We start from the raw sequence: 26821 nt of genomic DNA, 5'->3' as shown, positions 1-26821 counted from the left end.
TCCTCGCATAACCTCAAATTTTACATTTTGAATTGAACCGTGAGTCATTCAAATTTGAGGAACTCTACTATATATTTAACTGACTGACTGCCACTTTTAAAAAGTATTTTGCTATTAATTAAAAATCATAATATTTTTATTTGTTTTTTAAGACTTTAATTTTATTTTGAATTGCTCTGATTTTCTGAATATTAGGGACTTTTTGTTCAAATGCAGAAATTTGATTTATTTGACATATAGATGTCGCAGCAAGTAACTGTCAAATTCAACATTTTGAATCAGAATTTTTCATTCCGAATTTACCGATTATCTATTCTATATCAGAGATATTTTTTAACGATAACTTTTACAAAAGACGTGCCATTGAACTTTAAAATTAGTCGCTCAACTCAATAGGTTTTCCGTTTTTTTTTTACGTGAAAAATATAATTATTTCCTTATTTGAAAGTCTGGCATTTCGGAGAGGACATTATTTTAATGAGGGAATAAGTCCAAAAAAGGGACTATTGTGTATACTTTGGAGCATTTTCGGTGATAATATAGAATATATAATATAATGAAAAGTTTAATGAAGAGAGGGAGACGAGAGGGAGTGAAAAAAGGAAGGAAAAACAGCAGATATTCCCTTTGCACATTGTGTTTTGCGGTTTTTCGACACAAATATTCTTGGATTGCATGTAGATACAACATAAAGGGACTCTCTTGTATGTTTATGGAGTGTAATGCCTGATGAAAAAAAAATCGGAATTAAGGAGAATGTCAGTCATTTTCAAAACTAAAACTTTTCTCCAAAGTATATCAACAATGTGTAGTTTGTTCAAAGGATAAAATGATATGCTCTTCACTTTTTCTTTGGCTCTTGGAGTAGAATTTCCATCAATTACTTGGCTCTTCTTTCGCAGAAAAATTGTTAGCTACATTCAGTGTCATATCTTTCATGCAATTTATGTAAAAGGCCTATCCATAAAGATTTTGAGTGAGATTCTAATGTCACAGCTATTGTGATTGATCACTGATTAGAAAAGAAATGCGAAGGGCAATTGATAGGTTTTGTTGAATTGTACAACTTGGCAGAACTTTGGAATTTCATATACAAGCGTCGTCGGTAGTGACGCTGAAGTCAGAAACACTTTTCGAAACTAAGAACTCGAAACGTCATACGATCGCTTGAATAATTTAATGAATATGTAGTTGAAAAGAATAGTTTAATCCAGAGGTGTACAAGAACCGTTTGAAACCAAACAAACGTCAAATAAAACTTGTACGTCAATGGTCAAAACGCTACCTGAACAAACTTATTTTGACGTTTATTCGATTTTAACGGCTCTTGCACACCCCTGGTTTAATACTTCAGGATGAGTGGGACACCAGTGTCCCAAAAACAAAAATTATTTTTTCCGAATAAAGCGTGTCCTGGATTTAAATTCCAAGTTTTCGACATGAAGTTAGTCACAATAGGAATTGAGTTTTGTTTTAGTTTTTTTTTAAGTTTCAAGAGAATTTCGTTAGCTTTTCATTTCTGAAGAAATATTGAAAAAGGTTTTGTTTTGGCTGAAAAAACTTGTCAGTGACAGCTGAGCAACACGGCCGGCAACATAATTTTCGTAGTTCCGCTGCTCACCACCATGAACGCAAAACAGTGTCCTTTACGTATATTTGGTAAGGGGTATTTTGTGTGGGAACTTCTTAAACGTAAGGTATGAAAGATAGGAGTTAATTCAGGCTATAATTTACGCTTATCTGGTCAGACGGGTTATTGGTATATTCAAAAAATTATTTAAATTTTTAGGAAGAAAAAGAAAAGAAAAAAAAATTTTTTAGGCTACTTTTGTTCCTATCGCTGATAGATGTAAAAATAAACCGAATCAGACTCTGTTGGATTTTCTAAGGCTAGATGTAAGACCTTTAACTGATTTTGTGTATCGGTTTCATTTTTATTCCTGATTTTCCGTCCGCGAAAACTGTCTCGTCGTTAAAGGGCTAAGGTATTGTTACTTACACAAAGAGTTTTTCTAAAAAGTGAGGTTGTGTTGTACCTAACCTAACAAAACAAGAAGTGATTCTCTGAATAAAACCATGTTCATTTCTTATTATTTATTAGAAATATATTGAAGTAAATAAAGTTTTGCTTTTGTTGAGAACTTATGACACTTCAAATTTGTTAAATCAGAACATAGGTTATGTTGTTTAGGTTAGAATTTTAAACACATTGGAATCATTAAAAGTGTTTTGAAAATCAAGAGAAATTGCATTTTAATAGCTTAATTTATTTGATGACAAAAGCTTTTATGGGTTACGATCTGCGTTTATTGTAGTATAAGCAGAACATAACCTCACTTTTCCATAAACTTACTGACATAACTTGTTTATCAAGTAATATGATTGAAGTATAAATTCTTGGTTTTAGGGTTTCATAGAGGTAACTGAGTTATTTGTGTACTGTTTTTGAGGAAGAATCTCTTGATGTCCCTTAACCTCAAAACTGAATTGAATTACCATGGATTTCGTGCTAAATATTTTAACGCTTTCCATTTACATTTGCCTATTTCGCTTAAGTTATTGTTACTTACACGGAGTTTTCTCTGCAAAGTGAGGTTATGTTGTACCTAACCTGTAACAAAGAATGAGTAATTCTCTGAATAAAACCATATTCATTTCTTATTATTTATTGGAAATATATTCAAGTAAATAAAGTCTTTCTTTTGTTGAAAACTTATGACACTTCAAATTTAATAAATCAGAACATAGGTTATGTTGTTTAGGTAAGGATTTTAATCATATTGAAGTCAATAAAAATGTTTTGAAGATCAAGAGAAATTGCATTTCAATAGCTTAATTAATTTGATGACAAAAGCTTATGTAAATCTGCGTTTATTGTAGTATAAGCAAAACATAACCTCACTTTTCCATAAACTCACTGACATAATCTGTTTATCAAGTAATAGTAAGGCTGTGGTAATAATAGTTAACGTTCTCGATTTTAGAATTTCTAAGGGGAAATAATGTTTATTTGAGTATTATTTTTAAGGAAAAGGTAATTTATGTTCCCTAACCTCAAATCCAAACTGATTTTCCATGCATTTCGCCTTGCCCCATCCTAAGAATCTGTCTTAAAGTAAGATAAAACATGCTTACCGTTGTCTTTCATGATGGTATTGTTTCTTTGTAGACATCTTCTTGAGGATGCTGCTGAAAAATGATATAGGGAGCTCCATTGAAAGATCTTGGCTCAGTGAAGGACTTTAAAGACTTCCTCCGTGGTTTTGTGGTTAGAACAAGGTGCGTAAAATATTTAATTTTTATTTTACAATGCATGTTTTGTGATTGAATGCGAAAAATTGCATATTTATCGTTTCTCCTTCAATATTGTGAATCTTTTATGGCAGAAGACTTTCTGTTTTGGAAATTCTCTTTAGAGAAAATATTGGGTGTATGTTCTTCATTTTAATTTGAAGGTTTTTTTTCTTGTGCTCCTTCCCTTCCAGGATTATGCTTTTTTTGCAATTGGGGAGGAAAAAATTATTATTTGCGCATGCTTGGAACAATTTTTTCGTTGAAAAGATGAATTCTTTTCAGGGGGAAATTTTAATTTAATCTTACGTTTAGTTTATTGATTGATAACTATTCGCCTTTGTAATTCAGTTTATTGATCGAGTAATTGGCAAAATGAGAGAATATGAATGGAAATTCCAATGCTGGGTGTTTTACGAAGAGCACCTTGCCTTCCTCCTCAAAGATATTCAACAGTTTGAGGGCGTTTTCACTCTTGTATCTCTCCAGTATCGGTTGTTAGCTAGAGTGAGACCATTATTGGTACTAAAGAGGAGGAGTTTCTTATGCTCCACCTCTGAATACTTCTGCAGTTACTTTTTTTCCTCAAACTAAAAATGCGATAGTTTTTGCAATAAAATCCAAATGAAATATTATTGGATGTCTGTGAGATATGATGTTTTATCATAAAGTTTTCAGACATTTCTGGGTGGAGTACTAATAATTGAAATTTAAACTATCAATAAATAATTTAGGGTGCGAATATCAATAGTTAAACAACCAATAAATTAATCAACCTTCACCGCATTTCATTAAAATTTTATGAAGAATTTATGGAATGTATTCTCTAAGATGAAGTTTTGGGTATAAAAGGTGTGCTAGGAATTAGTTTCAAAGGCATTTTATTTGCATTTTCTACATAGTTTATTCACATTTTCGAGCAATTGCAACCAATTGTTACAACATTTTCTCCCATTTACATTTTTTTCCAAATAATGCTTTGTACCAAAATCTGTGGATTTCGAGATAAATTCCTAATTTATATTGAAGGAAATACTTTCAATTTTCCCACAAGAATTATCAATACTTTGTCGTTGTCGTCTTGTTTGTTTTCCCTCCCAAATTCAAGTTGGGAACTTGGCTGAAATGTGGCGCAATAATCTGATGGGAGGAAACTCTCGATATCTTTCGGAAAGGCCGAAAAATCAACGTTCACTGTCTCTCAACTAATTTAATCCCTTTATCGCAGGATTAGGCACAGTAGAAAACCGAGGAATAACACCAAACGGAAAGGAATGTGAAAGTATACGGGAAAGCAGGGCTATTTTGTAGCATCTGAATTAAATGTTACGGAGTTTTAGAACAAAATAAATAAATAAATAAATACCGCGATAGAAGATTCGGAAAAAGTATCATTAGAACGACGTGGGAATACAATTTTTTTAATAAATAGGTAAAAAAACATTTTTCGAAAACTCTAAAATAACATCCAACACTATCGTCCTACAAATCAATAAGATAATTATTTAAAAGGCTGAAGCAGAACTAAGGCAGTATTTAATTGAAAATGGGTTAGTAGAAATAACAAATTTGGTCAATGGGAGAAGACAATTGGTCGGAAAAAAATCAGACTGATCTATCACTGAAAATAAGCAACAAAAATTCAATTTTGACAGTAAGTCAAATGTAAAAGGACTCGTAACAGTAAAAAGCAATTATTTAGGGGGGATTGGGGCACCTTTTAAAGTGGGGTACCTTTGAAATTGGGATTTTTCTCCTATGTTTAAGTGGAATTGAGCCATATCAAAATGTGATTTACATTCTCAATATGTTCTTGGAGCTAAATTATATCACGATAAGGCTCAATTTTGATTAAAAATAGGTATAAAATGCCAACTTCAAATGTGCCCCACTTTCAAAGGTGCCCCATTTCTCCCTACAGCCAAAAAAAAACTGAATTTTGGTTACTAGAAAAATAATTTTAGTCAGCAACAGACATCGTTTTTCTAAAACAAAGAACAAGAGTTTTCTCAAAAATTTGTCAAAAATAAGTCCAATGAATTATGACTTTGAGCTTATTCAAAAATTATTAAAAGGAATCCACTTACGATCGGTTTTTTGAGGAAATCACTGTGCTTATTTACACAATTTTGTCAGATTAGACAAAGGGTAAAAAGGCGTTTTCGTGGATCTGAGTAGCTCCAGGAAATTACATTTTGATCTTGAGGATCCCAAAACGACGTTCTTAAGAAACCAAAAAGGCTCTGTGACTTTGTATGCTTAAAAAATCAGAATAAATCTTATTTGTATTCGATTTTGATGATTTTAAGTGGTTCAGATAGCACATAATCAGATTTAATTAATTTTCAAAAATAAATATTACTTTAGTTTTGTTTTAATACCAAACCTACCAAGACCCGGTCAATTTGGTTTAAAAACTTTTTAAAATTAACAAACATATTGGAACGATTCAATGGCACAATCAAACATTATGAATTTCTTAAAATATTCATGTAATATATTTTTCAGTGTTTAAATTTTAATTTTTTCCTCTTTTCCAAGAAAAAAATGTTAAGTATTCTACCCTATCGCGAGTTTGCTAGGAAAAACGACTGAAAAGAGTCGGTAGGTTTAGTGTTAAGGAAAAGGAGATTAAAATAATCTTCCGTTTTTTTCAACTTTCTTAAGCTGTCTATACATTAGGAGAAAATTTCATCAATATTTGCAATCAATATTTAATATTGATGAAAAATGCCTACACATTAGTAAAATATATGGACAAAAATTTGGATTATTGAAGAAAATTTGTCTAATGTGGAGACAATTTCTTCAATATTCGTTTCAATATGGATGACTTTTCTTCCATATTGTCTTTCAATATTGTTTACCCCTACACATTGAGACAAATATCATCAATATTATTCTTCCATAATATTATTGAAGTGCAATATGGAAGAAATGGTCGATATCAAGTTCATTAGATATTTTCATCAACATATTAATTTTCGTTTTCACGCATATTCGAATATTTTGTGTTGCAGAATATTCGAAAAATATTATTTGTTGATTTTGGTGCAAGTTCAAAAAGAAAAAAGTGTGTTTCAGGGAATGTGACTTCCTAGTGGAATTCACCCCAGTTTTGGTGAAAGTTTTTGTTCAGATATAAATTGGGAGTAGTTTGTGCATCTGGACATGGATTGAGGCTTCTGAGACAAAGCAGATCTCAATCCCAGCATCCAGCAGGAGAACAGATCAAGGTAAGGAATTGAATTGGGATGGAAGTGAGACATTCTATTGCATTAGCAGGTCCCGTGTTTTTTTTTAGTTGAAACACAACCCGTGGATCTCTTCAATATAAACCTAAACACTGGCTGACAGACAAGGAAAATATCAAGGAATAGATAAGACGCGAGATCTTCTCAAGCAAAGACACTGGGAGCCACAGTCGAAGTGACACAATATTGGTAAAAAGAAAGAGATTTTGTTAATTTTATTTTTTTTAATTAAAAAATTATAAATACAAAAAGTCCTTACAATTTTATACATTACATTATTTTTTTTGTTTCTATATCTGAGATTTTTCTATATCTCTAGAGCGGAGTCGAATTTGTCTGTAACTCCCTTTTGTGAATCTCAGGAAGAGCTTCTGAGTGTATCCATGAACCTTTGGGCAGCAGAAGCACTTACAAGTCAGAACAGTCCCTGCTTGTGAATATCTGTAATCCAACAGCCGGATATGAGGGTTCCTCAACTTCTAAATGAAGAGAATATTTATTGGATGTGGAACTAAAGCCATCCGGATGTATTTAAACCACCAGCTACTGGATCCTGCATCCCACTGGCACTTTCTACAGTGTTATCAGGGACAACTTCGCAGTCTTTGCATCATCAGGGCGATCTAAGCTAACTTCTCATCTGAGGCTGGACTCACAGCAGCCACCCGTCCGGCTCCGGCAGCTGCTATCAGATTATTATCCCCTTCGGTTTTCAGCACTTCAATACCTCCGTCCGGGAAACTGAGCATATGTAGCTAGCAAATCCCTCAGTCAGCGATTCAAACTGCTGTATCACTGCTCTAGAACGACACATCGCACTGATGCTTTTCACTCTTCTGGATTACAGTATTCTTCTGCTGCTGTACACTTTTCAGAAAACTATTTTGAACAAAGTTTGAGGTTATGTTTCAATGTCTCGAAGTTCTGAAAAACTTTATTGTCGTCCGGATATGTGTCGGATCATTTTGGAAATTGGAATATGGTATTAAATAACTCTTCAGTGATGCACAGGGGGTGTAGTACCAATAATTTAAAAAGAAAAACGAATGAAAACTTCTAGTAAAACTTGGTTGAATCCCACTACAAAAAAACATCTCTAGAAAACACTTCTCCTTCGCACTTTTGGTAAAATTTCCACTAATATTCACTGAAAACTATCCCAATGAACTTCAATAAACACTTTCCACGCTTTTCCAGCAGCTAAATAATAAATTTTCACGAAAAATAATCTCAAACCGCAAGAAAACTTGAGAGATGACACGAAGTGTCAATATTGAAACGTATTAGTTCCTGTGTGGAGGCATTTTCTTCAATAATTCTCTTCAATAATTGAAGCTTTTTATCAATAGTATTATTGAAGATCCACTCATCCATATTTTTCCTAATGTATAGACAACTTTAGGGAGATTTCGACAAGCTTTCCATTTGAAGTTCATAACAAATTTATTTACACGTCGTTTTGTGATGGTATTAATTTATTTTCAAACATGAAAACACTTCCACAAAAAAATCAGATAAATATCCTGAAAAAATATTTTTTACGTGTTAAAAATCAGAAATATAATTCAAATTCTATTTTTCGGCGGATTTCGTAAACTAAAATCTTGCAAAAATAAATTTTGGTCAGGAAAAAAGCGATTTTAGTTGGTGAAAATCAATATTTGTTAGTTAAAACTATTTATTTTTGTTAGTAAAGTGTCATTTTAATCAGTAAAAATATCAATTTCGGTCAGGAAAAAGACAAATTTTGGTTAGTAACATATTAATTTTTGATCAGTAAAAAATCAATTTAGATAATTTTGATCAGTGAAAAACACTTTGTTTAAAAAATCGATTAAAATTGAAATAAAAAAAATCAAATTTGATAATTTAATTTGGTCAAATAATTGATTTCGGTTAGTAAAAGAGGTAATTTTGGTTAGAAAAGAAGGCAAAGATTTTTGTCAGCAAAAACATTGTATTTTTATCAGCGAAACATCTATATTTTGGTCAGAGAGAAACATAATAATTTTTCCTAGTAAGAATATCAGTTTTAGTCAGTAAAAGTGCCGCTTTCGGTCAATAAACAAACCAATTCTGGTTAGTAAAGTAATTATTTTTGGTCATTGTAAAAATCAATTTTCGTCAGTAAAGAGTTTTGATTAGTAAAAAATCGATTTTGGTGAGCTAAGACTATTTATTTTTGTTAGAAGAAAGTCATTTTAGTCAGTAAAAAACACAATTGTGACCTGTAACATAAGAATTTTGACTTTTTTGTTGAATTTTTTAGTTAAAAAAAAAAAGATTTTAGTAAGTAAAAAAATCGGGTTTAGGCAACAAAAAAATTTTAAGTTAGTATAAAACTATATTTTGGTCACAAAAAGATAAATTAAAGAGATAAATTTTAGTTAGCAAAAAAATCAAGTTTAATCAAATTTGGTCAGTATGTTAAATAGTTTTGTTAAAATTTTTGCTGACCAAAATCAATTATCTTTAGATATTTTTTTACCAAAATTCATTTTCATTTTGACCAAAAACGATTATTCAACTAATCAAAATTGGTTTCTGTACTTACCAAAGAGTTATTATTTTCATTGACTAAAATATAGTTCTTTTCTGAGAAAAAGAAATCTTTTCCTATGATCAAAATAATTTTTTGCTGGGTGATCATTTTTTAATGATTAAATTTGCTAAATTACTTAGTTCTAATCAATCTAAATATTTGCCCCTTGGATGAAATATTAGTCTAAAGACTTTTTAGATGATAAAGCAGGAGCACTTGAAAACAGTAAAGTGCTAAAAAAATATGATCATCTTTCATCGGAATAACACCATAATTAAATCTTTTGACTATAATGAAATCTCAGATTTTTTTTAGTATTTCATGACATGATAATTACCTTTTGCTGAAGCTTTAAAGCTGGTTCAAAACTGCCCCAATGTTCTTCTACTCAACCTGTTAGTGGGGCACATTCGAACACTTTCAATTTCTTCGCAATTTACCTGAGCAAGAGATGACTGAAATCCCAGAGTCTCTACATTCAAGCTGGTGTCCCAATGTAGCCTGGCTTCCCCCTATTTTAAATTCATTTATGGACAATGAACCTAATGTAGCCAAAAAAGCCACACACATGTGTATCCGCTTCTCCATATCCCAAGGAAAAAATCAACCGCAAAATTGCTGAATTTTTATCTCCTTACCGCAAAAATGAGCAATATCCCAGCAGAAAAAATAGAAAAGTCAATTTGTAGCACTTTCTGAAAATTAATATTGATAAGGAGCACTCTTGTCTTTGATAAAATATTTTCTTTATTAATAATTATAAGGGACTTTATTTCAACGTGAAATAAATATGACTCTCTCTTAATGTTTTAACAAACAATTCTATAAGTACAGTGATTTTCTTTTGAAAAATTATGTCCCACATTGAGAAGACTTAAAAAAAAAGAAGATAAAATCTCGAGACAAATACTATAATTTTTTTTTTATGAGTTTAGCATTATTCACATTTATTTATCTTTTTATATTTCTCTTTTGAAGTTTTTAGTGACTTCTTTTGTTTTATTGGCGTTTCTTTGTCACTGCCATCTATCGGGAAATTTCATGATTATTTATCAGCCAATCGAAGCACAGGATGGGATCAAAATATTTAATACGATTAAATATTTAGTAACATGTGAACAATGCTTCAAAGATAAATATTTATATCGTTTCATCGTTAGTGAATAAAATTATTGGCACATTGATTGCGGTATAGTAAAATGTTACAAAAAGAGAGTTGAAAAGTTTACAAAAAAAACTAATGTATGCAGTAAAAAAATGTGGGACAAAAGGTCAAAGGAGAAAATTTCTCACAGAATGATTTTTTTCTTCAAAATTGCTTCCCTTAATAAAATTTCTGTGAGAAATCTTCTAAAATATTTCCATTTGTTAGCAGGAAAATATCACATCATGTTGGGTTCTTGGGGTTTGGAGGGGTCGCGCGGGGAGTTTCTACAAAATAGATTTCAGTGTATGGACTCTTTTCCGTCATTCTCAAAGTTGTTATTCGATGGAATTAGAACCCAATCGGGCACAGGAGGGGCCACCCTTGTGGGCACATGAAGACTTTGATTGTTATTTGGTTGATTCTGTTGACTTCGCAGCTTCTGTTGCTGCTCCTTGAGATGCTGGAACTGCCTCTGTTCATCCAGGAGAAATTGTTCTCGTTCATCTCGCTGGATGAAACTGTACTCAGGCGGATTCCCAAAGTTATTGTTGTTCTTTGGTGCTTTCTCCAGCAATTCAAGCTGTCGTCTCAGGTTTTCTTGCAGTTTCAGCAGAGCTTCCTGTTGATTTTTTTTAGTCAAATTAGCAACTGAACCAATTCATAATTCAGCCCAAACTAAAGCTAATACGGAAAGTAACTAATCTCAATTTTGACGGAGTATTCTACTTAATTAATTTTTTACATCTTTCTCTCCCGAAGTATACGCTTAAGTTAAAACTCCTTCAAATGCATTGTATTGATGAAATTTTGAAGGTATCAATCTGATGAAAGAAGTACAATTTTGGAAGAATATTCAGTTGGATAAATTGGATAAAATGAAGGTATCGATCTGATGAAAGAAGTACAATTTTGGAAGAATATTCAGTTGGATAAATTCATGGATAACCACTAAGTTTCACTTGTGAGCCTATGCCACTGTTCAAATAATTTTTAAAGATCTTTAAATTTATCCGCTGACAAATTCTTTCAAAATCTGCTAATAATAAATTAAAAACAAAATAACTGAATTCTTGGATAAAATATAATTTATTGATTTGACACCTTTGCTCATAAATAACCTTAAAACTGGTTTACAATTGCGTAGAAACCAAAAACTTGAGCTCGGATAAAGATTAAAACGAAAAAAAATACATTAGCATAAAAGTGCCAAAGAAACAAGTTCAGATAAAAAAAAACAAAGAATTAAGGTTCATATAAATTGTCAAGGATTTAAAGTTCGCGACCAAAAATCATGGAATAAAAATTCGGTCGGAGTCAGAGAATTGAAATTTTTTATAAAAAATCGAATAATTAAAATTGGGATAACAGGATCAAAACATTGGTGTTCGCACAAAATAGCAAGGATTAAAATTCAGATATGAGTCGAAGATAAGTAATTGCAGTTCGGATAAAATGTTAAAGAATTAAAGTTCGGGTAAAAAAATATCAAAGAATTAAAGTCCGCGTAAGACAGCAAGAAGTTAAAATTCAGATAAAAGTGCCAAAGTGTTGATGTTTCGGATAAAAAACATAAAGAATTAAATTTAGGATAAAAGTGCTATGGATTGAACTTCGGATAAAATGTCAGATCTGAAGTTCGCATAATTTAAAATAACGTAATGAAAGTCAGATAACAGGGTCAAGGAACTAATATTTCAGACAAAGGATCCAAGAATTAAGGTTCAGATAAAACGATCAAAGATCAAAGTTCGCAAGATTTGCAGGTTCAATAAAACAGTTGCAAAGTTTAAGTTTGAATGAAAAGTCAAGGAATTCAAGTTTTGGATGAAAAATAATAGAATTAAGATCAGGTTCAAAGGGTTCAAGAATTGAAGTTCCGATAAAAGGATCTAAGAATTAAAGTTCGGACAAAAAGTGTAAGATTTGAAGCTCCGACAAAAAAGACAAAAAAAATTAAGTTTGAATAAAAGGTCAAGGAATTTAAGTTCAGATAAAAATTCTTCAGTAAAGAAGTTCAGTTAAAAATTTGAAACTCTGGCAAAAGTCAAACAATTAAAGTTTTGTTTAAAAATCAGGGATTGAAGTTTCGAATAACAAAAGCACATTGACAAAAACCAAAGAACTTAAGCTCGGACAAAAAATAAAGGAATTTAAGCTTCAGGTAAAAAATTAAGCAATTTCAATATGAAGACAAAGAATTGAAGTTTCTGATTGAAAAAAGTCAAAGAATTAATGTTTGGATAAAAGGATCAAAGAATTAAATTATGAATTGTCAAAGAATTGAATTTAGGATAAGAGCTTAAAGATTTCAAGCTTCGACAAAAAAGCCAAAGAACTTAAGTTCGGATAAAAAGGCAAGGAATTGAAGTTCCGGATAAAAGAATCAGAGAATTGAAGTTGAGGATAAAAAAATAAAAGAATTAAACTTCGGATAAAAGGATAAAGTTTAGAAACTTCGACAAAAATCTAAGAACTTAAGTTCGGATAAAAAGGCAAGGAATTGAAGTTGCGGATAAAAGTATCAGAGAATTGAAGTTGAGGATAACAAATCAAAGAATTAAACTTCGGATAAAAGGATGAAGTTTAAAAAGTCCGACGAAAATCAAAGAACTTAAGTTCGGATAAAAAATCAAGGAATTTAAGTTTCGGGTAAGAAGTTGAGCAGTTTCAATATGAAGACAAAGAATTTAAGTTTCGGATTAAACAAGTCAAAGAATTAATGTTTGGTTAAAAGGATCAATTAATTAAATTTACTTATTGTCAAAGAATCGGAAGAATCGGAATTCGGATAAAATCTTAAAGATTTCAAGTTTCGACAAAAAGGCCAAAGAATTTAAGTTCGGATAAAAAGGCAATGAATTGAATTTGAGGATAGGAGAATCAGATAATTGAAGTTAAGGATAAAAAATCAAAGAAATAAACTCCGGAGAAAAGGTTAAAGTTTAGAAACTCCGACAAAAATCTAAGAACTTAAGTTCGGATAAAAAGATCAAAGAATTTAGATCTTGGGTAAAAAGTTAAGCAGTTCGAATTACAAGAGAAAGAATTGAAGTTTCAGATTCAAAAGTCAAAGAACTAATGATTGGATAAAACGATAAAAGAATTAAGTTATAAATGAAAAGGCTAAAGCATTGAAGTTTGGATAAAAGGTTATAATAGATTTCAAGCTCTGATTCAAAAGCCAAAGAACTTAATTTTGGATAAAAAAGAAATCAAAGACTTCAAGTTTCAGATAAAAAAAAAAAAACATAAAGAATAAAACTTCGGATATAAGATCAAAAACTGAAGTTCGGATAGAACGGATAGAATGTCAAGCGGTTCGAATAAAAAGATCAATGAATTAAATCATGAATAAAAGAGTACAAATTTAAAGCTCCGACAAAAAGTCAAAGAATTTAAATTGGGATAAAAGGTCAAGAAATTAAAGGTTTGGATAAAATATCAAAGAAATAAAACTTGGATAAAACGTCAAAGATTTGTGTAAAGAATTCAACTTCATAAAAATTGACACAAAGAGAAATATTTCGGATGATTGCTCGTAAATGTTTGTGAATTCCTTGAAACTTACGAAATGCTCGTAAATCGTATAACCTACTAAAAAGTTCGTAAAAGTTTGTACTTTTTACCACGAACATTTTCTGACTTGACACTCGATGAGAGCATTTTTAGTTCTTTTTCAAATATTTGTTCGTAAATGTTTGTAAATTCAGGAATATGTTCGTGAAATTTTGTCATTCGTTTATAAAGTTTTGCCAGACAAACAAAAATGCATAAAGAAATGTTTGTAAAATAACAAAAAATGTTCGTCAAGTTATCATGTAACGAACAATGTTCGTGAAAAGGTACAAAGTTTTACGAACTTTTAAGTGAAATTCTTTCTTTTGGAGTCTAACGAAAACTTTATGCTCTCAATTCTTCCGGTGTTCGTCAGGTGTTTAATTTGAAAGAGGAATATCCTTCTGACGAAAACCGGAAGAATTGAGAATTGAGAGCATTTTTAGTGGACCTGCAGTAAGAATTCACAAACATTTACAAATAATTTTACAAAGTTAGAATTGAATTTTGGATGAAAAAGCAAAAAAAAATTGGTTTAACCTTGTCTGTTTGAAGTATCAAATCTATTTTGTTTAAGAACCCCAAGGTTCATGAGCGGTTAATTTTGGAAACTAGAATCCCCTGAAATCAGGTTACTGATCTTACCTTCTCTTCCAGTCTTTGACAATATTCCTGACGAGCCTGCCTCTCTTGTGGACTCATTGCGGCAAGTAATTCATCCCTGTTTTTCGTAACATAGGCAATTTCTGTCTGCAACTGTTCAATTTGGAAAGAAAATTAATCAAAAGACCTTTTTGTTGGAAGAACATTAGAATTTCCACCTTTAAATAGTTCTGTGCAAGTTGTTTATGCTCCTCGAAGATTTGCATGGAGAGTTCATTTTCAGGATCTGGCGTCGCAGGACGCAGATGGGGTTCTAACATAAGATGCATTGAATCTAAATTTAGTGACGTATAGCTATCACCACGATCTTCCTCAGCATCACAATTTGTAGTGGTTTGTTTCTCTGAATCCTTGTCAGCTGGGATTCTTGTCTCAGTCACACTCAATCTTTCTTTTCCTTCGCTGTTGGCTGCGAAAATGCAAAAATGATAATTATTTAGGATGAAAATTTGCCGGGATCATTCTCTTTATTTAGCTTTTTATGCATTATGATTGCCAATTGCTTTCACGTGTCGACTCAGACATTTTTGGCCATTATTGATTGTTTGAGGGATATTTTTTGCTATTGTGCAACAATTTCAGAAGTGGGAACAAGTACGGAGATTATTAGATCTCATTGTTTAAGCTCAAAGGGAGAGAGCGATGTATTGTCATGAAATTGTATCGTAAATGCCTGGGGTAGTTAATTAAGTTGGAAATCCACTTTTAGGACTCCAAAGGCTTGCACGTCAAGTTTAACACTTAAGCCTATAATTCGGGAGGGTTACTTATATGGTTTTGTCTATATAAAAGAACCAGTGCTTGTGGTGTTGAGGTAGAATTAAAGGCTTTACTAGCTATATCTGTAACATATAAGGTAAAGTGCCCTGGAGTCGACCAGTTCCTCGATTCGACCGGAGGTCAATATTCGAATGTTTTAATGGCGAATTTCTATAAAATTGTCACTGCTTCGTATTTATTTATGGAATAACTGACCTATTAATGTTAAATCATACGCCAAATATTAGTGCAAATATAAATAAATTGAATAAGTAACTCTACTGGTCGAATTGAGGAACCGGTCGACTGAAGGGCACTTTACCTTACAGAGGATCCGCTTTGAGTGAAATTGTCAGGACCGAAAGAAGGCCCGGGGGTCTAAATAGGGGGTAATACGATACATATCCTCTTCCCCTTAAGAAGATTGGGTAACCAACCCCAGTGGGAAGTCACGAATCTGATGCTAACGAATAAGGGATCTGGTCCTTCTAGAGAGGGTTGGGCGACGGGCTAACAACCCTTCACCTCAAGAGCCAGATTACTACGAAAACTCCCAAGGAGCCTCCGATAGGATGGACTATACGACAGCGACCTATGCAATGTTTCTTGGACCGAGACGATGGACTGGATGACTGGAGGAAGTTACTGCAAGAGGCCCGGTCCCTTAAAGGGACGTTTCAGCCACATAATAGCCACGTCTAGTTACGTAGAAAAATTGCATACGTGCAGGAAATACCTTTGGGAAAAGTGACAAAAACGCCGTAATATGTGAAAAACATTCCCGGCCAATTCATTGTCACTCAAGGCGGACCTTAAAGTATTTTGAACCCTTTAATATTTTGGGCAGTGTTTTGAGTGATTTATGAATCGGTTTAAGGGCAGAATCAAATTGACAATAAAATGCTCGCCGTAGCCTCATTGTATTTCGTTAATTTACGCATTTTCATTGCAATTTTTACACAAATTTTCCATTACCGTATTACATTATCTCATACTCGGTGGCACTAGGTGAAAATAATGTAAGAAAATAGAAGAAATAAAACGAAAATTCGATATGCGGTGAGTAAAAAAAAAACAATAAGAGAAATTAATCGTACAGTTTTTTTTTTGGTCACCGGTTATCGCATTTTCGTTTTATTTCTTCAATTTTCTGATATTATTTTCACCTAGTGCCACCGAGCATGAGATAAGGTAATACGGTAATGTAAAATTTGCTTAAGGATTGCGATGAAAATGCGTAAATTAACGAAATACGGTGAGCATTTTACTGTCAATGTGATTCTGCCCTAAATCGGTTGAGTACCAGTGAACGGTAAATGATGCGAAAGTACTTTAAGGTATAGCATCTAAGTCACGAGTTTGAGTACCGTAGATGCGGGAGACTTTATCCCTTGCGGGTGACTTTGACCCCCTGCTGTTCGTAAGCTTTTCTTTAATTCTAATGTTTAAGAACGGTTCAAACCGATCGGACATGGTAGATTGGATCGGTAAAGACCATCTTTCAGTTCTAGAAGTAAAAAAAAAGGCTTACGAACAGGAGGGAATCAAAGTCACCCTCACTCACGGTACTTTGCAAAGCCTGGTACTCTTTGCCATCCTTTCAATTCAGTAACTAGGTGAACTGAAGACTGATACAACAGCAAAAAAAAACAGCTGACCGGTTTTGAACCCGGGACCACGGAATCATAGAGACAGTTGAACAAAAAAAACCAAATAATTTTTAAAATTAAGTCTGAATATTTGGTGATGTAAGCAACGAAAGGACATAGCCTTAACCATACGCCATTTTGGATTTTTAAACTTTTTACTTAAAACGTGCACTCTGGCTTCATTTCTCAACCGAATTGCTCAAAATTGGGTTTGTTTGAACGGTCTTTAAATTCCAAAGAAGCCAACAATAGTCCAAATCGGTAATTTGTTGATAATTTAATTTATGTCACTTAAGATCCAATATTCGGATAGTTTTCAATTGATTTTCGAACTGATTAAATGAGATTTAAGCCAAAATTGAACTGGTACATTATGAAATTCAGTGGGAAAGGAAAATTCGCGAAGTCCTCAATCCCGTGATTGCGAGCACTACGCTAATTTTCTTTCGTCATCATTTTTTACGTAATTTTCGAGGGAAGAATGTTGATGAGAAATTTTGCACAATAGCATCTTAATATCCAGATATCACTAGAACTCTGCAATGATTGTGAGTTAGTTGATTTTTTTCATGTTCATCATACTATAAATTATCCAACAGCAATGCAGGGTGTCTCTATTTGAGAGCATTGTGTCACACATAATTAATTGTATGCTTTTAATTTTCTCGCCTCGACTTGTGTTGATCAGATGGAAGAGCAAATAAAATAAAGGCAAAAGATGTAAGAGGAAAACACCACCAGAAAGAAAATAATGACTTTTTAAACTGGCAATTAAGAGTGAAATGTGATAACACAGAATCACTGTCTCAAGATCCTTCTCAAATTGATAAAAGAATTGTCCACTTTGGTGAAATATGAAGAAGAGTTCTTTTTCTGCATGGAAAAAAAATCTGTTTGAAAATTTTGATGTTAACTGAATGGGAAATTTTCACAGACTGAGCCCAAATCACAAGGAAAAGTCTCTTCTTTTTTTTTTAATACCCACCACGATCATCTCTTTTTCCTCCTTTGTGTTTGCCTGTGCTCAATATATGAGTAATATTTCGATGAAGTGGCGCGCACATTTGCCAGGAAAATTCTCTTTTCTATACGATGCGCCCAAAATCTGCGCCATGAGAATTTTCCCACCCATAGTCACGCAGAAAACATTGACTACGTTTATAAACTAAAAATAAACGAGATTTTGTCGCTGGCATCAGTGATTATCTTAACTTCCTCTTTACCTGTGTCATTTCAGTGACGAGGTAGTTACGACAATTGCTGATCCTAGCGACTATATACTATCAAATCATTGAACAATTAATGTGTGCTTGACGTAAAAGGAAGATAAAATTTCAAAATTGAATAAATCAAGAATTTTGCTTATTCGCCGCAACTGTTCTCATTTTCGCCACGACTGTTTCTACTTCGCCGTGCATGTTACTTCTAATTGCACTGGGCTTGAAATTATACTGATTCACTTTTCGTTCATTACTAGAGATAACACAGCCTTTCGATATTAGATTCCAGCTAAACATTCCAATAGGATCATTATTTCAGTATCTACCATCTCATCGAAACCAATAACATAGCCGATTTCTTCCTTAACATGAACTTCGAATACCTGTATACCATTGATGCCAACCATTCTGGCCTACCAATTTGACCTGGACTACTCACAGGTCAGGGAGCACTTCGAACTCAACCTAGGGCTCGGCGATCCCAAGTTAAGCTGTTCCATGTCCCTTACCATTTCCAATCACCGAAAGTTTGAAGCCTGTGATCTAACATGCCAGTAGTTTCACTACGACATCTTTCTGGGTTTCCCAGAATAACAGTAGTCTCACTACGTCGTCTCTCTAGGTTTCCCAGATTTGCAGTAGTTTCACTACGACACCTTTCTAGGTTTCCCAGAATGGCAGTAGTCTTACTACAATACTTCTCATGGTTTCGAGGAATGGGAGTAGCCTCACTACGACACCTCTCTAGGTTTCCCTGAATGACAGTAATCTCACTACGACACTTCTCTAGGTTTCCCAGAATGGCAGTAGTTTCACTATGACACCTCTCTAGGTTTCACAGCACGGCAGTAGTCTTACTAGGATACCTCTCAAGCTTTCCCAGATTGGCAGTAGTCTCACTACGACATTTCTGTAGGATTGGGAGTAGAGGTCCCTCGGTTAAACGGTCACCGTCCAGAGGCCTGTAATGACCTGGCGTATCACCATTTTTCGGACAAAAGGATAGATCTCCGGTAGGATAGTGGTCAGAGCAGTGAGATATTTTTAATGTCGTTCTTAAGACCTCAAGCACCACCATGCTACTACTTCATTGTCATTAACCTCAAAAACTTCATGTTCACTTAACTACAGCACAGGAGCCAAGCATCCTATAGGTACTCTGGAATTGGGTAGGATGGTCTTTCGTTAAAGGCTTACTCCCAAGAAGTACCAGAGCAATCTAGAATAACTTTTCTGTTGGTTCCTGTCACAAGTATTTAGTGATTTTAGAGCACACCGAAGACTGAGGAAAACAGTCGAGACAGGAACCAATAAACATTTGGGAACAGTAAAGTGTTTCAAAATGTTTATGAGAACGATTTCCTCTTTGATTTTTCATTGGAATAGCACTATTATTTGAAACTGTCATACACTGATGCCTTAAGATCATCGATTTAAGGTCCTTTGAATCAATTTTCACAAGATTCACAAGGATCAGCCTGAGTCTATTTGGGTCGTAAGTCTGTCAAATATATGTTTATTTTCTTTTTTAGTGAGTTTAATTTAATATTTTACGCGAAAGCAATTTATTTCATGTAAATTTATTTAAAAATAAGTGTAAGAAAAACAATTTTTGCCTTTAGGATATAATTCATGTGAGCAAGACAAATGCAAATGCATACATAACAAAATGAGGTCCTTTTGTTGAAGCAAATATTAGATAATTGAGTCTTAATTTTGTAGGTCTGCCTTTAGGGCCCGGGGTATCTGATGATGATCTTGTGGTAAATCCTTAAACTTTAAGAAAATTGTTTATTCCTAAGTCTTAGGTTTTGTTTTCACAGTTTGCATATCATCTATTGGATTAGCATTCAATTACGATTAGGATTAAGCTATTGCCTATCCTATAAAACTGATCAAATATTCCAACTTACTCTCTACTTGTGATGAAAATCAGGCGGCTTGTTTAAACTGTATTTATAGGCGTTAAGTTGTGACAATTACTGATCAAACTGCCGATATTATTGTCCTGAAAATTATTTAAAATCCGCCCACTGTAGTTTTTTTTGACCCGGATAGGGGGAAGTGGTCTGCCTTTGAATGTTTCAATTTTTCTCCTATTTCTCAAAGAAAAAATTCTATTTTGTGTATAGTTAATACTATTAACTATTTTCTATTAAATTCGATTAACAAAATGGAATTTTAGCTTTGAGAAATAAGAGAAAAATTGAAGCATTCAAAGGCCGCCGCATTCAAAGGCAGGCCACTTTCCCCTAAGTTTCTAATCCAAGAAAAAAGGAATTTTTAATCCACCCGTATACTTCATGCGAACAACTCATACGCGCAGCGATGTCTCTTCTCTGTGGCGCAAGTTCCTCGTCTTTGCTCTTTTGAACGGCAGAATATTCCCTGAATATTCCTTAAATTAACCTTTTTGGCTTTGTAGATGATCCTATGTAAGTCCTCTAACTGCTTCGGCCTATTTGCGACAGTATAAACGTAGCCATTGGAGAGAATCACCCGAATGAATTCCCTCAAAATATTACTCATGCCAATTTTTTTGGCTCTATTTTTATCTCTTTCTTTGAATATTTTTATCTCTTCCTTTCAACTTTCCACGCCATTTCTTTCCTTTTCCTCCCTTTTTCTCCACCCAAAAATTCACTGACGGAAAGCTCAAAATCAACTTGGCAGTCAAATTAATAAGATTTTGACACAATTTATAGATGGATTCTTTTTTTCGTCAACAGTTTTCTTTTCACTTAAATATACTCATTTGGTCAGGAAAGTCAAACCATCGAGGTCAATGGTCAGATGTCTTCAAGCTACCAAGTTAGAATGCATTAAATTTAAATCTGAAGGCTCACAACTAGGCGCCTCCACTGAAAATATTGATATATATACTCTTTTGTATTTCAAATTCTATCCACTCAGTCTGTATTTTGAGTAAGAAAAAAAAGTTATACGAAATGTTTCGGATATTTTGCAAGATTTTATTGTTGAATGTTTTTCTTTCTGCTGAAATCTTTTCAAGTGGTTTATGTGATGTATTTTGCTACAACATCTCTTGTACTGGGCTGTTTTACTACGAATTATTACTTGTGTCTCCTTTTCCGTGTCACTAAAAGCTGTTGTGATTGAATTAATGTTTTAAAGCTTATAGATTGTTAAACAATCTTCTCACTAAAATTACTTTAGTTAACCCTTTAATGTGAATTTAACATAAAACTGATCAATTTTTAAATATCGATACTGTTGTATTTTCAGAGAGAATTAATTCATTGTTTAATATTATAAATCAATTTTGGGACTCCTTTACCTTTGACTTTATTTATAAATTTAGTTTAATAAGAAAAAAAAATGGGTGGGTGCCGAGATTCGATATCGTATCACTTGCAGTGCGTGTAAACACTTCCACTGCAAGAAAGCAAGATCAAATCTCCGGAACGACTTATGTAAATAAGTTTTTTTTTCACAAATATTTAACGAAATCTTTCTTTCCCGACACAGAAACAAGGTTTAATAAATAAACTAATCAAATAAAATGTAATTAGTAAAGGGTTAACAATGTATAAAACTTCAGTCCACTTCAGACTGGCTACTCGTACCTATTTTTCGTTTCGTGTGTAAGAAATCGCTCCTAATTTAAATGGATTTTCAAATTTGGCAACATCAACTCCAATGTTTACAAATTTAGAGCTTACACGAGAATTGGATGAACAAAATTTATTGGCTGAAATTCTTATTTGATTAGAAACACCTTACCATGAAAATGAATTTGGAATAATTCCTAAACAATGCGCTCACTAAATAGAGAGTTTTTTGAACCGAAAGGGTTAAATAGTGAGGAGAATTTATGTGATTTGTATTTAACAGTGAAGTTTAGGCCACAAAATCTATTTCCGTACTGAGGAGAGTGAGTGTTATATGGTATATATGGATGTGAAGAAGAGTGAGTCATCGTAAACGTCTCGCGTTCCTAAAGCGCGTCGTCTTCTAGACGCCTTGACGAGTTTAGCACAAACACTATTCACAAATCCTAACGATCACAGTCAAAGAACGTTGGAGAAATAAACCTGGGATATCGCAAAGTTGCAATAGAAGGGGCTAAATTTGGTTAGGAAGTATTTTCATATTTTTTTTATTGTTTATTGTTTCAAAATTATACTTAATAACCTGTAATTACAGTAGAGCCCCGCTATAGTCCATATTTGGTTCCAGATTTGACACTTGGGTCGCACTATAGTCCATATCATTTTTTAAAATCCTCAATGATTTTTAGTATTGAAATTGCTCGACGGCTTCCACTTTCTTTGCGATTGTGGTACTTGTCCTCGCTCTCTTCATTATGGATCACAATTATCGCAACTACTCAATAAAGTTTGCCAAAAATATTAAAATAATTGTGATAACATTGCATGTCGCGTACTAAAAAACATAACCTAACTTAAAATCAGTGTTTTGAAATTAACGGTCGATAAATTGTGGACTACAGAGCGATGGCCTATAACGGGGCTCTACTGTACTCAATTATATTTATTTGTTTATTGGTTTTCTGGTTCTTTGTTGTCAGCGTCCGTGGTATAGAACGCTGTGTTCTAAGACCACCAAGTAGTCATCGTGACAAAAAACCAAAACAAAGATAAGTCGATAATACAGAAGCACTTGAGAACAGCAAAGTACTAAAAAAATGTTTATTTTTCATTGGAATACAGTAGAATCTTTTAAATTCGAACGCTCAGGAGGTATTTTTGACATTTCTCACCTCCCAAATTCTAACGATTTTTTCAAAATAAACGAAATTTAATGTCAAGTGCGCTAATCCTGACACTTCGCTATGTGGATCGTTATGACTACACTAACTAGATAAAATCCACTTTCAAACTCAGAGAAACGGCCACCTGCTCTGACCCTCTGAGTGCGTCTACTGGGGTAAGACGTATAGTACCTAATCAGAGATGTGACCGAACAGGAGAAGTTGAATTTATTATACAATTTGAAGAACAAGAAGTCATGAGGGATAATATCCGAGGCTTTTGAAGTAGCACGACAAACTTACGATTGTCCAGAGATTGGGTAATATCGTATTGGGTATTAGGTAGAGCTGAAGTAGTAGAGTAGACCTCACTTTCAAGCTAAAGGGATAAAACTTTTTTTTTGAAACTAGAGCCAATCCGGCCAAGGAATCCATGCAAGGGTAAAAACTTTTAGCTTTACAGCAGACTCTTGCTTATCCATGAGAGCGGAACCGAAATGTCATGCGGATTAAGAGATTAATAAATTTGTAGAGTGAATCCTGACCTTAAAAAATAATAGAGAGTAGCTAATAGGAGTATACGTAACTAAAAAGTCATAGTCAATAAAATTTTCTAAATTTAACTATCTCACCGATTGTTATCACCCGGACGAAGAGTCTACGGATTAGTGAGAGTCTACTGTAATATCACGGCCGATTACCACCTGATTGCGAGTTTTTTTTGGATCACCTTTTTTGGACGACCTGATCATCGCCACAAGTCCTTATCTTCGAATTTGAGAAACATGGTTCAGATCGCCTGGACGAGATCCCTTCTTCCAACAGTTTCTAACCGACAAATTTCGAAGTTATTCCAGGGATTACCGCGTGGAGTTGGAAGTAGGGAATGGAATAGAATTAGCAATTGATTTTCTAAATACTCGAAGACCCTGAAATCCAGGGAACCAGGAGATCTATATATTTTTTAGGGAACTCGGAAAACCGATACACTTTTCAGGAAATCCGGGAAATTCGTTTATTTTTCAGGGAAATCGAGGAATTCGGGGAATACGGGGAAGGTTATACATTTTTTGGGGATTCAAGAGGAACTCGGAGAAGTCATTGAAAACCGACGCAACCCATACATTTCTTAGAGAACTCTGGGAACCCTTACATTTTCCAGGGGATTCGAAGAACCCATACACTTTTCAGAAAACCTAGGGAACTCATGTATTTTTTGGGGAAACCGAGGAATTCAGAGAATTCTGGGAACGCATACATATAAGAACTCGAGGATCCCGGTGAACTCACTGGAAACCGGGGGAGCCTACACATTTTTAGGACACCCGAGGATCCCGGAGAATCCATATACTTTTTAGGAAACCTGGGGAACTTATATATTCTCCTATATATATACATTTTCCTGGAGAGACACGAGAAACTCTGGAAGTCATGAAAATCCTAGGGAACACATACAGTTTTCAGGGGACTCCCAGGGAACCCATATCATTTCAAGGAACCAGGAACTGGAGATACTCTGCGTATAAATTACCCCTTGTACAAGGTACTAAAAAAAGAATCCGCTAAAAATCGTATTTGCCACTTCCATTGCAACTGTGCGGTATTAGGATTTTGCCTTCAGTATTTTATTTGACATCTTCGATGATTTACATGAATTTGCGATTTGTGATGATGATGAAAAACGAAAGGATGTGTAAGATTTGCAACGAAAAAAAATGTTTTATTGCCAAATGTGAAGAGAAATTATGAAGAGTTTAGAATAAAAAGAAATAGAAAAAAGACTAATACATCTGGTGGGATATTAAGAGAGAAAATTGGTGAGGAATGATATTAATGTGAAAGTGTGTGAAAGAGATGAATTGAGGAAAAATCGGAACGAAGCCAAGGAAATCCCTCCCACCTCCTTTTGCTGAAAAAGAAAAATCTCTTCAGAAAAGCTGTTAACAGTGATTGATATCGAAAATCACATAAAAATCATTTGTCATCAGGTTTTAGACATTTTTTTCTCTTCAGTCTGTATCCCAAATCCTTGAAAGATGGTAAATTTATTAATTTTTGCCATTTTCCGGAATCTATTTTTGATGATTTTCTATTTTCTTTTCTCCCACAAATTCTCTCATACCGACAGGGGATTAATATTAGGAGGGCAATAGCGTTGATCAAGCAAAGGCAAAAAAAAGTTAATCAAAACAGCCCCAAAAATTCATCGAGTGAAATTTTCAACAAATAAACTCATACGATTAACCTAGTTATTTATTATTATTTTTGTCACTTTTATATACACTCTGGCCTGGTAGAAATGTATAATGTGAGACGGTTTTCATTGATTGACCTAATTAATAATTTTCACAAGAACATTTTTGCCAGAAATCACCCTCTGTCTCTCGCAGGACGAGGTGGAGACACATCGTGTCAGATTTTCTGTATAAATTTTGCCGTATATTTCATAGAAAGTGAGTGACGTCAAAGGAAATTAAGTTTTCTCTAGAAACCACATAACAACAAACAGAGTTGATAGACCATTCGGCGGTAGATGAAAGATTTGAAATAACGACTTTCGTATATGAAGATTAGACTCAGGGGGTAAACAAGACTGCTACAAACCGTTCACTTTGGGTGTCGATCAACGCGATCCTGGTAACTGATCGCGCGATCAACGCGATCTCGGAGACGGAACTAGCGATCAGCGTGATCTTGGAGACTGATCACGAGATCAACGCGTTCTTGGAAGCAGATCGGAACGATTTTCCGATCTGCAAATCATGATTCTCTCGCTAGCCATACTTGTTCACCCCCTGCTCAGGCTAAACTTAGCCTATCCCAAAGTTTATAACAGAATCGTTCGCTCTATAAGCAGGGATGAGTTCGTTAAAACTCGTATGGAATCGGAGAATAAGCAAACGAGTGCACTGGCATCCCCAAAGATTAATGGTGTTATTCCAGTGAAGAGGTGACTAAGCGTCCCAGGCTTTGCGAAATGCTCGAACTCGTGACTTAGATGCTATACCTCAAAAGTATTCAGTGTACAAAAAAGTTGTCACTATTTTTTAGTGTGAAAATTCTAGTTTTATTAAAGAACATTAGAAAATATTATAAGACGCCGTAAGTCTCTACAAGATTTCTATGTTCTTTAGTCGCAGATTTCTTTTGGCGAAAGCAGAACAACAGAAGTTTCCGCAAATTAGCCTTTTTCGACCCGTCACTCGTCATTTTAAACTTCATGAAGAAATACGTTGTTTACATTTTTCCAAAACAAAATGTTCTATCAATTACAATCTATTGATAAAGAATCATTATGACGTTGGTTACAAATACCGCCAGTACGTACAGATTTTGACAGTATCATCTATCGGTGAACAGCGAGAACTTATTTGAACCCTTAATACTTTCTCATTATCTATTGTTTACTGGTTGCCAACCGATTTAAACCGTTTCAAAAATCACTCAAAAGGTCCCCAAAAGAGTTTTAAGAGTAATAGAATTAATTTTCGGGCGAAAATTACTTATCGGTTCATAACCAGTTCACTACCGGTTTAGAATCGTTTTGAACCAATTTATAAATCACTCAAAACAGTGCCCAAAATACACCTCTGGAGCAATATAATTTAATTTTGAATAAAATATTTATCGTTTATGATATGAACCGGTTCATTATCGGAGACGGATTATTATTGGAGACGGTTCAGTTTTATTGCAAATTCCAAGATCTTCCCAACGAGTCCAATTATGACCACATTCGCTTGATAACTATGCTCTCTAGAGCCTTTCAACTTTTGATCTTGTAAACCCGTGATTAGGAATGATTCAACGATATTTTCGTACATGGTCGAAAGTCCGTCTGGGTAATTTCGCAAACATATCCAACAATGAAAAATATCGCACTACGCGTTTTTGAGCAAACCCAAAAAACATGGTTTTGGAGAGGAAGGGAATGGAGGTTAAATGAGTGGTACGTTAGCGATCTTCGGGTCGACTAATGGAGGGTGATCCGAAGGTCTCAAGTCGC

General features: G+C 33.9%; 1 protein-coding gene across 1 annotated transcript in view; it reads right to left on the bottom strand.

Moving 5' to 3' along the window:
• Positions 1–9816: 9816 nt before the first annotated feature.
• LOC129806187 (mitogen-activated protein kinase kinase kinase 7) overlaps positions 9817–26821 on the bottom strand; it is a 35345-nt gene continuing 18340 nt past the window's right edge. Inside the window, exons 6-8 of the mRNA XM_055854587.1 lie at positions 14611–14861; positions 14435–14545; positions 9817–10853 (exon numbers count right to left, since the gene is read on the bottom strand). Coding sequence (XP_055710562.1) covers positions 10533–10853; positions 14435–14545; positions 14611–14861 — 683 coding nt within the window. The 3' untranslated portion in view covers positions 9817–10532. The remainder of the gene's footprint in view (positions 10854–14434; positions 14546–14610; positions 14862–26821) is intronic.

This window comes from Phlebotomus papatasi, chromosome 3, assembly GCF_024763615.1.
Source record: "Phlebotomus papatasi isolate M1 chromosome 3, Ppap_2.1, whole genome shotgun sequence".
NCBI classification, from domain to species: Eukaryota; Metazoa; Arthropoda; class Insecta; order Diptera; family Psychodidae; genus Phlebotomus; species Phlebotomus papatasi.
Note: the sequence above shows the minus strand (reverse complement) of the source record. Positions and strands in the feature narration are given on the sequence as shown.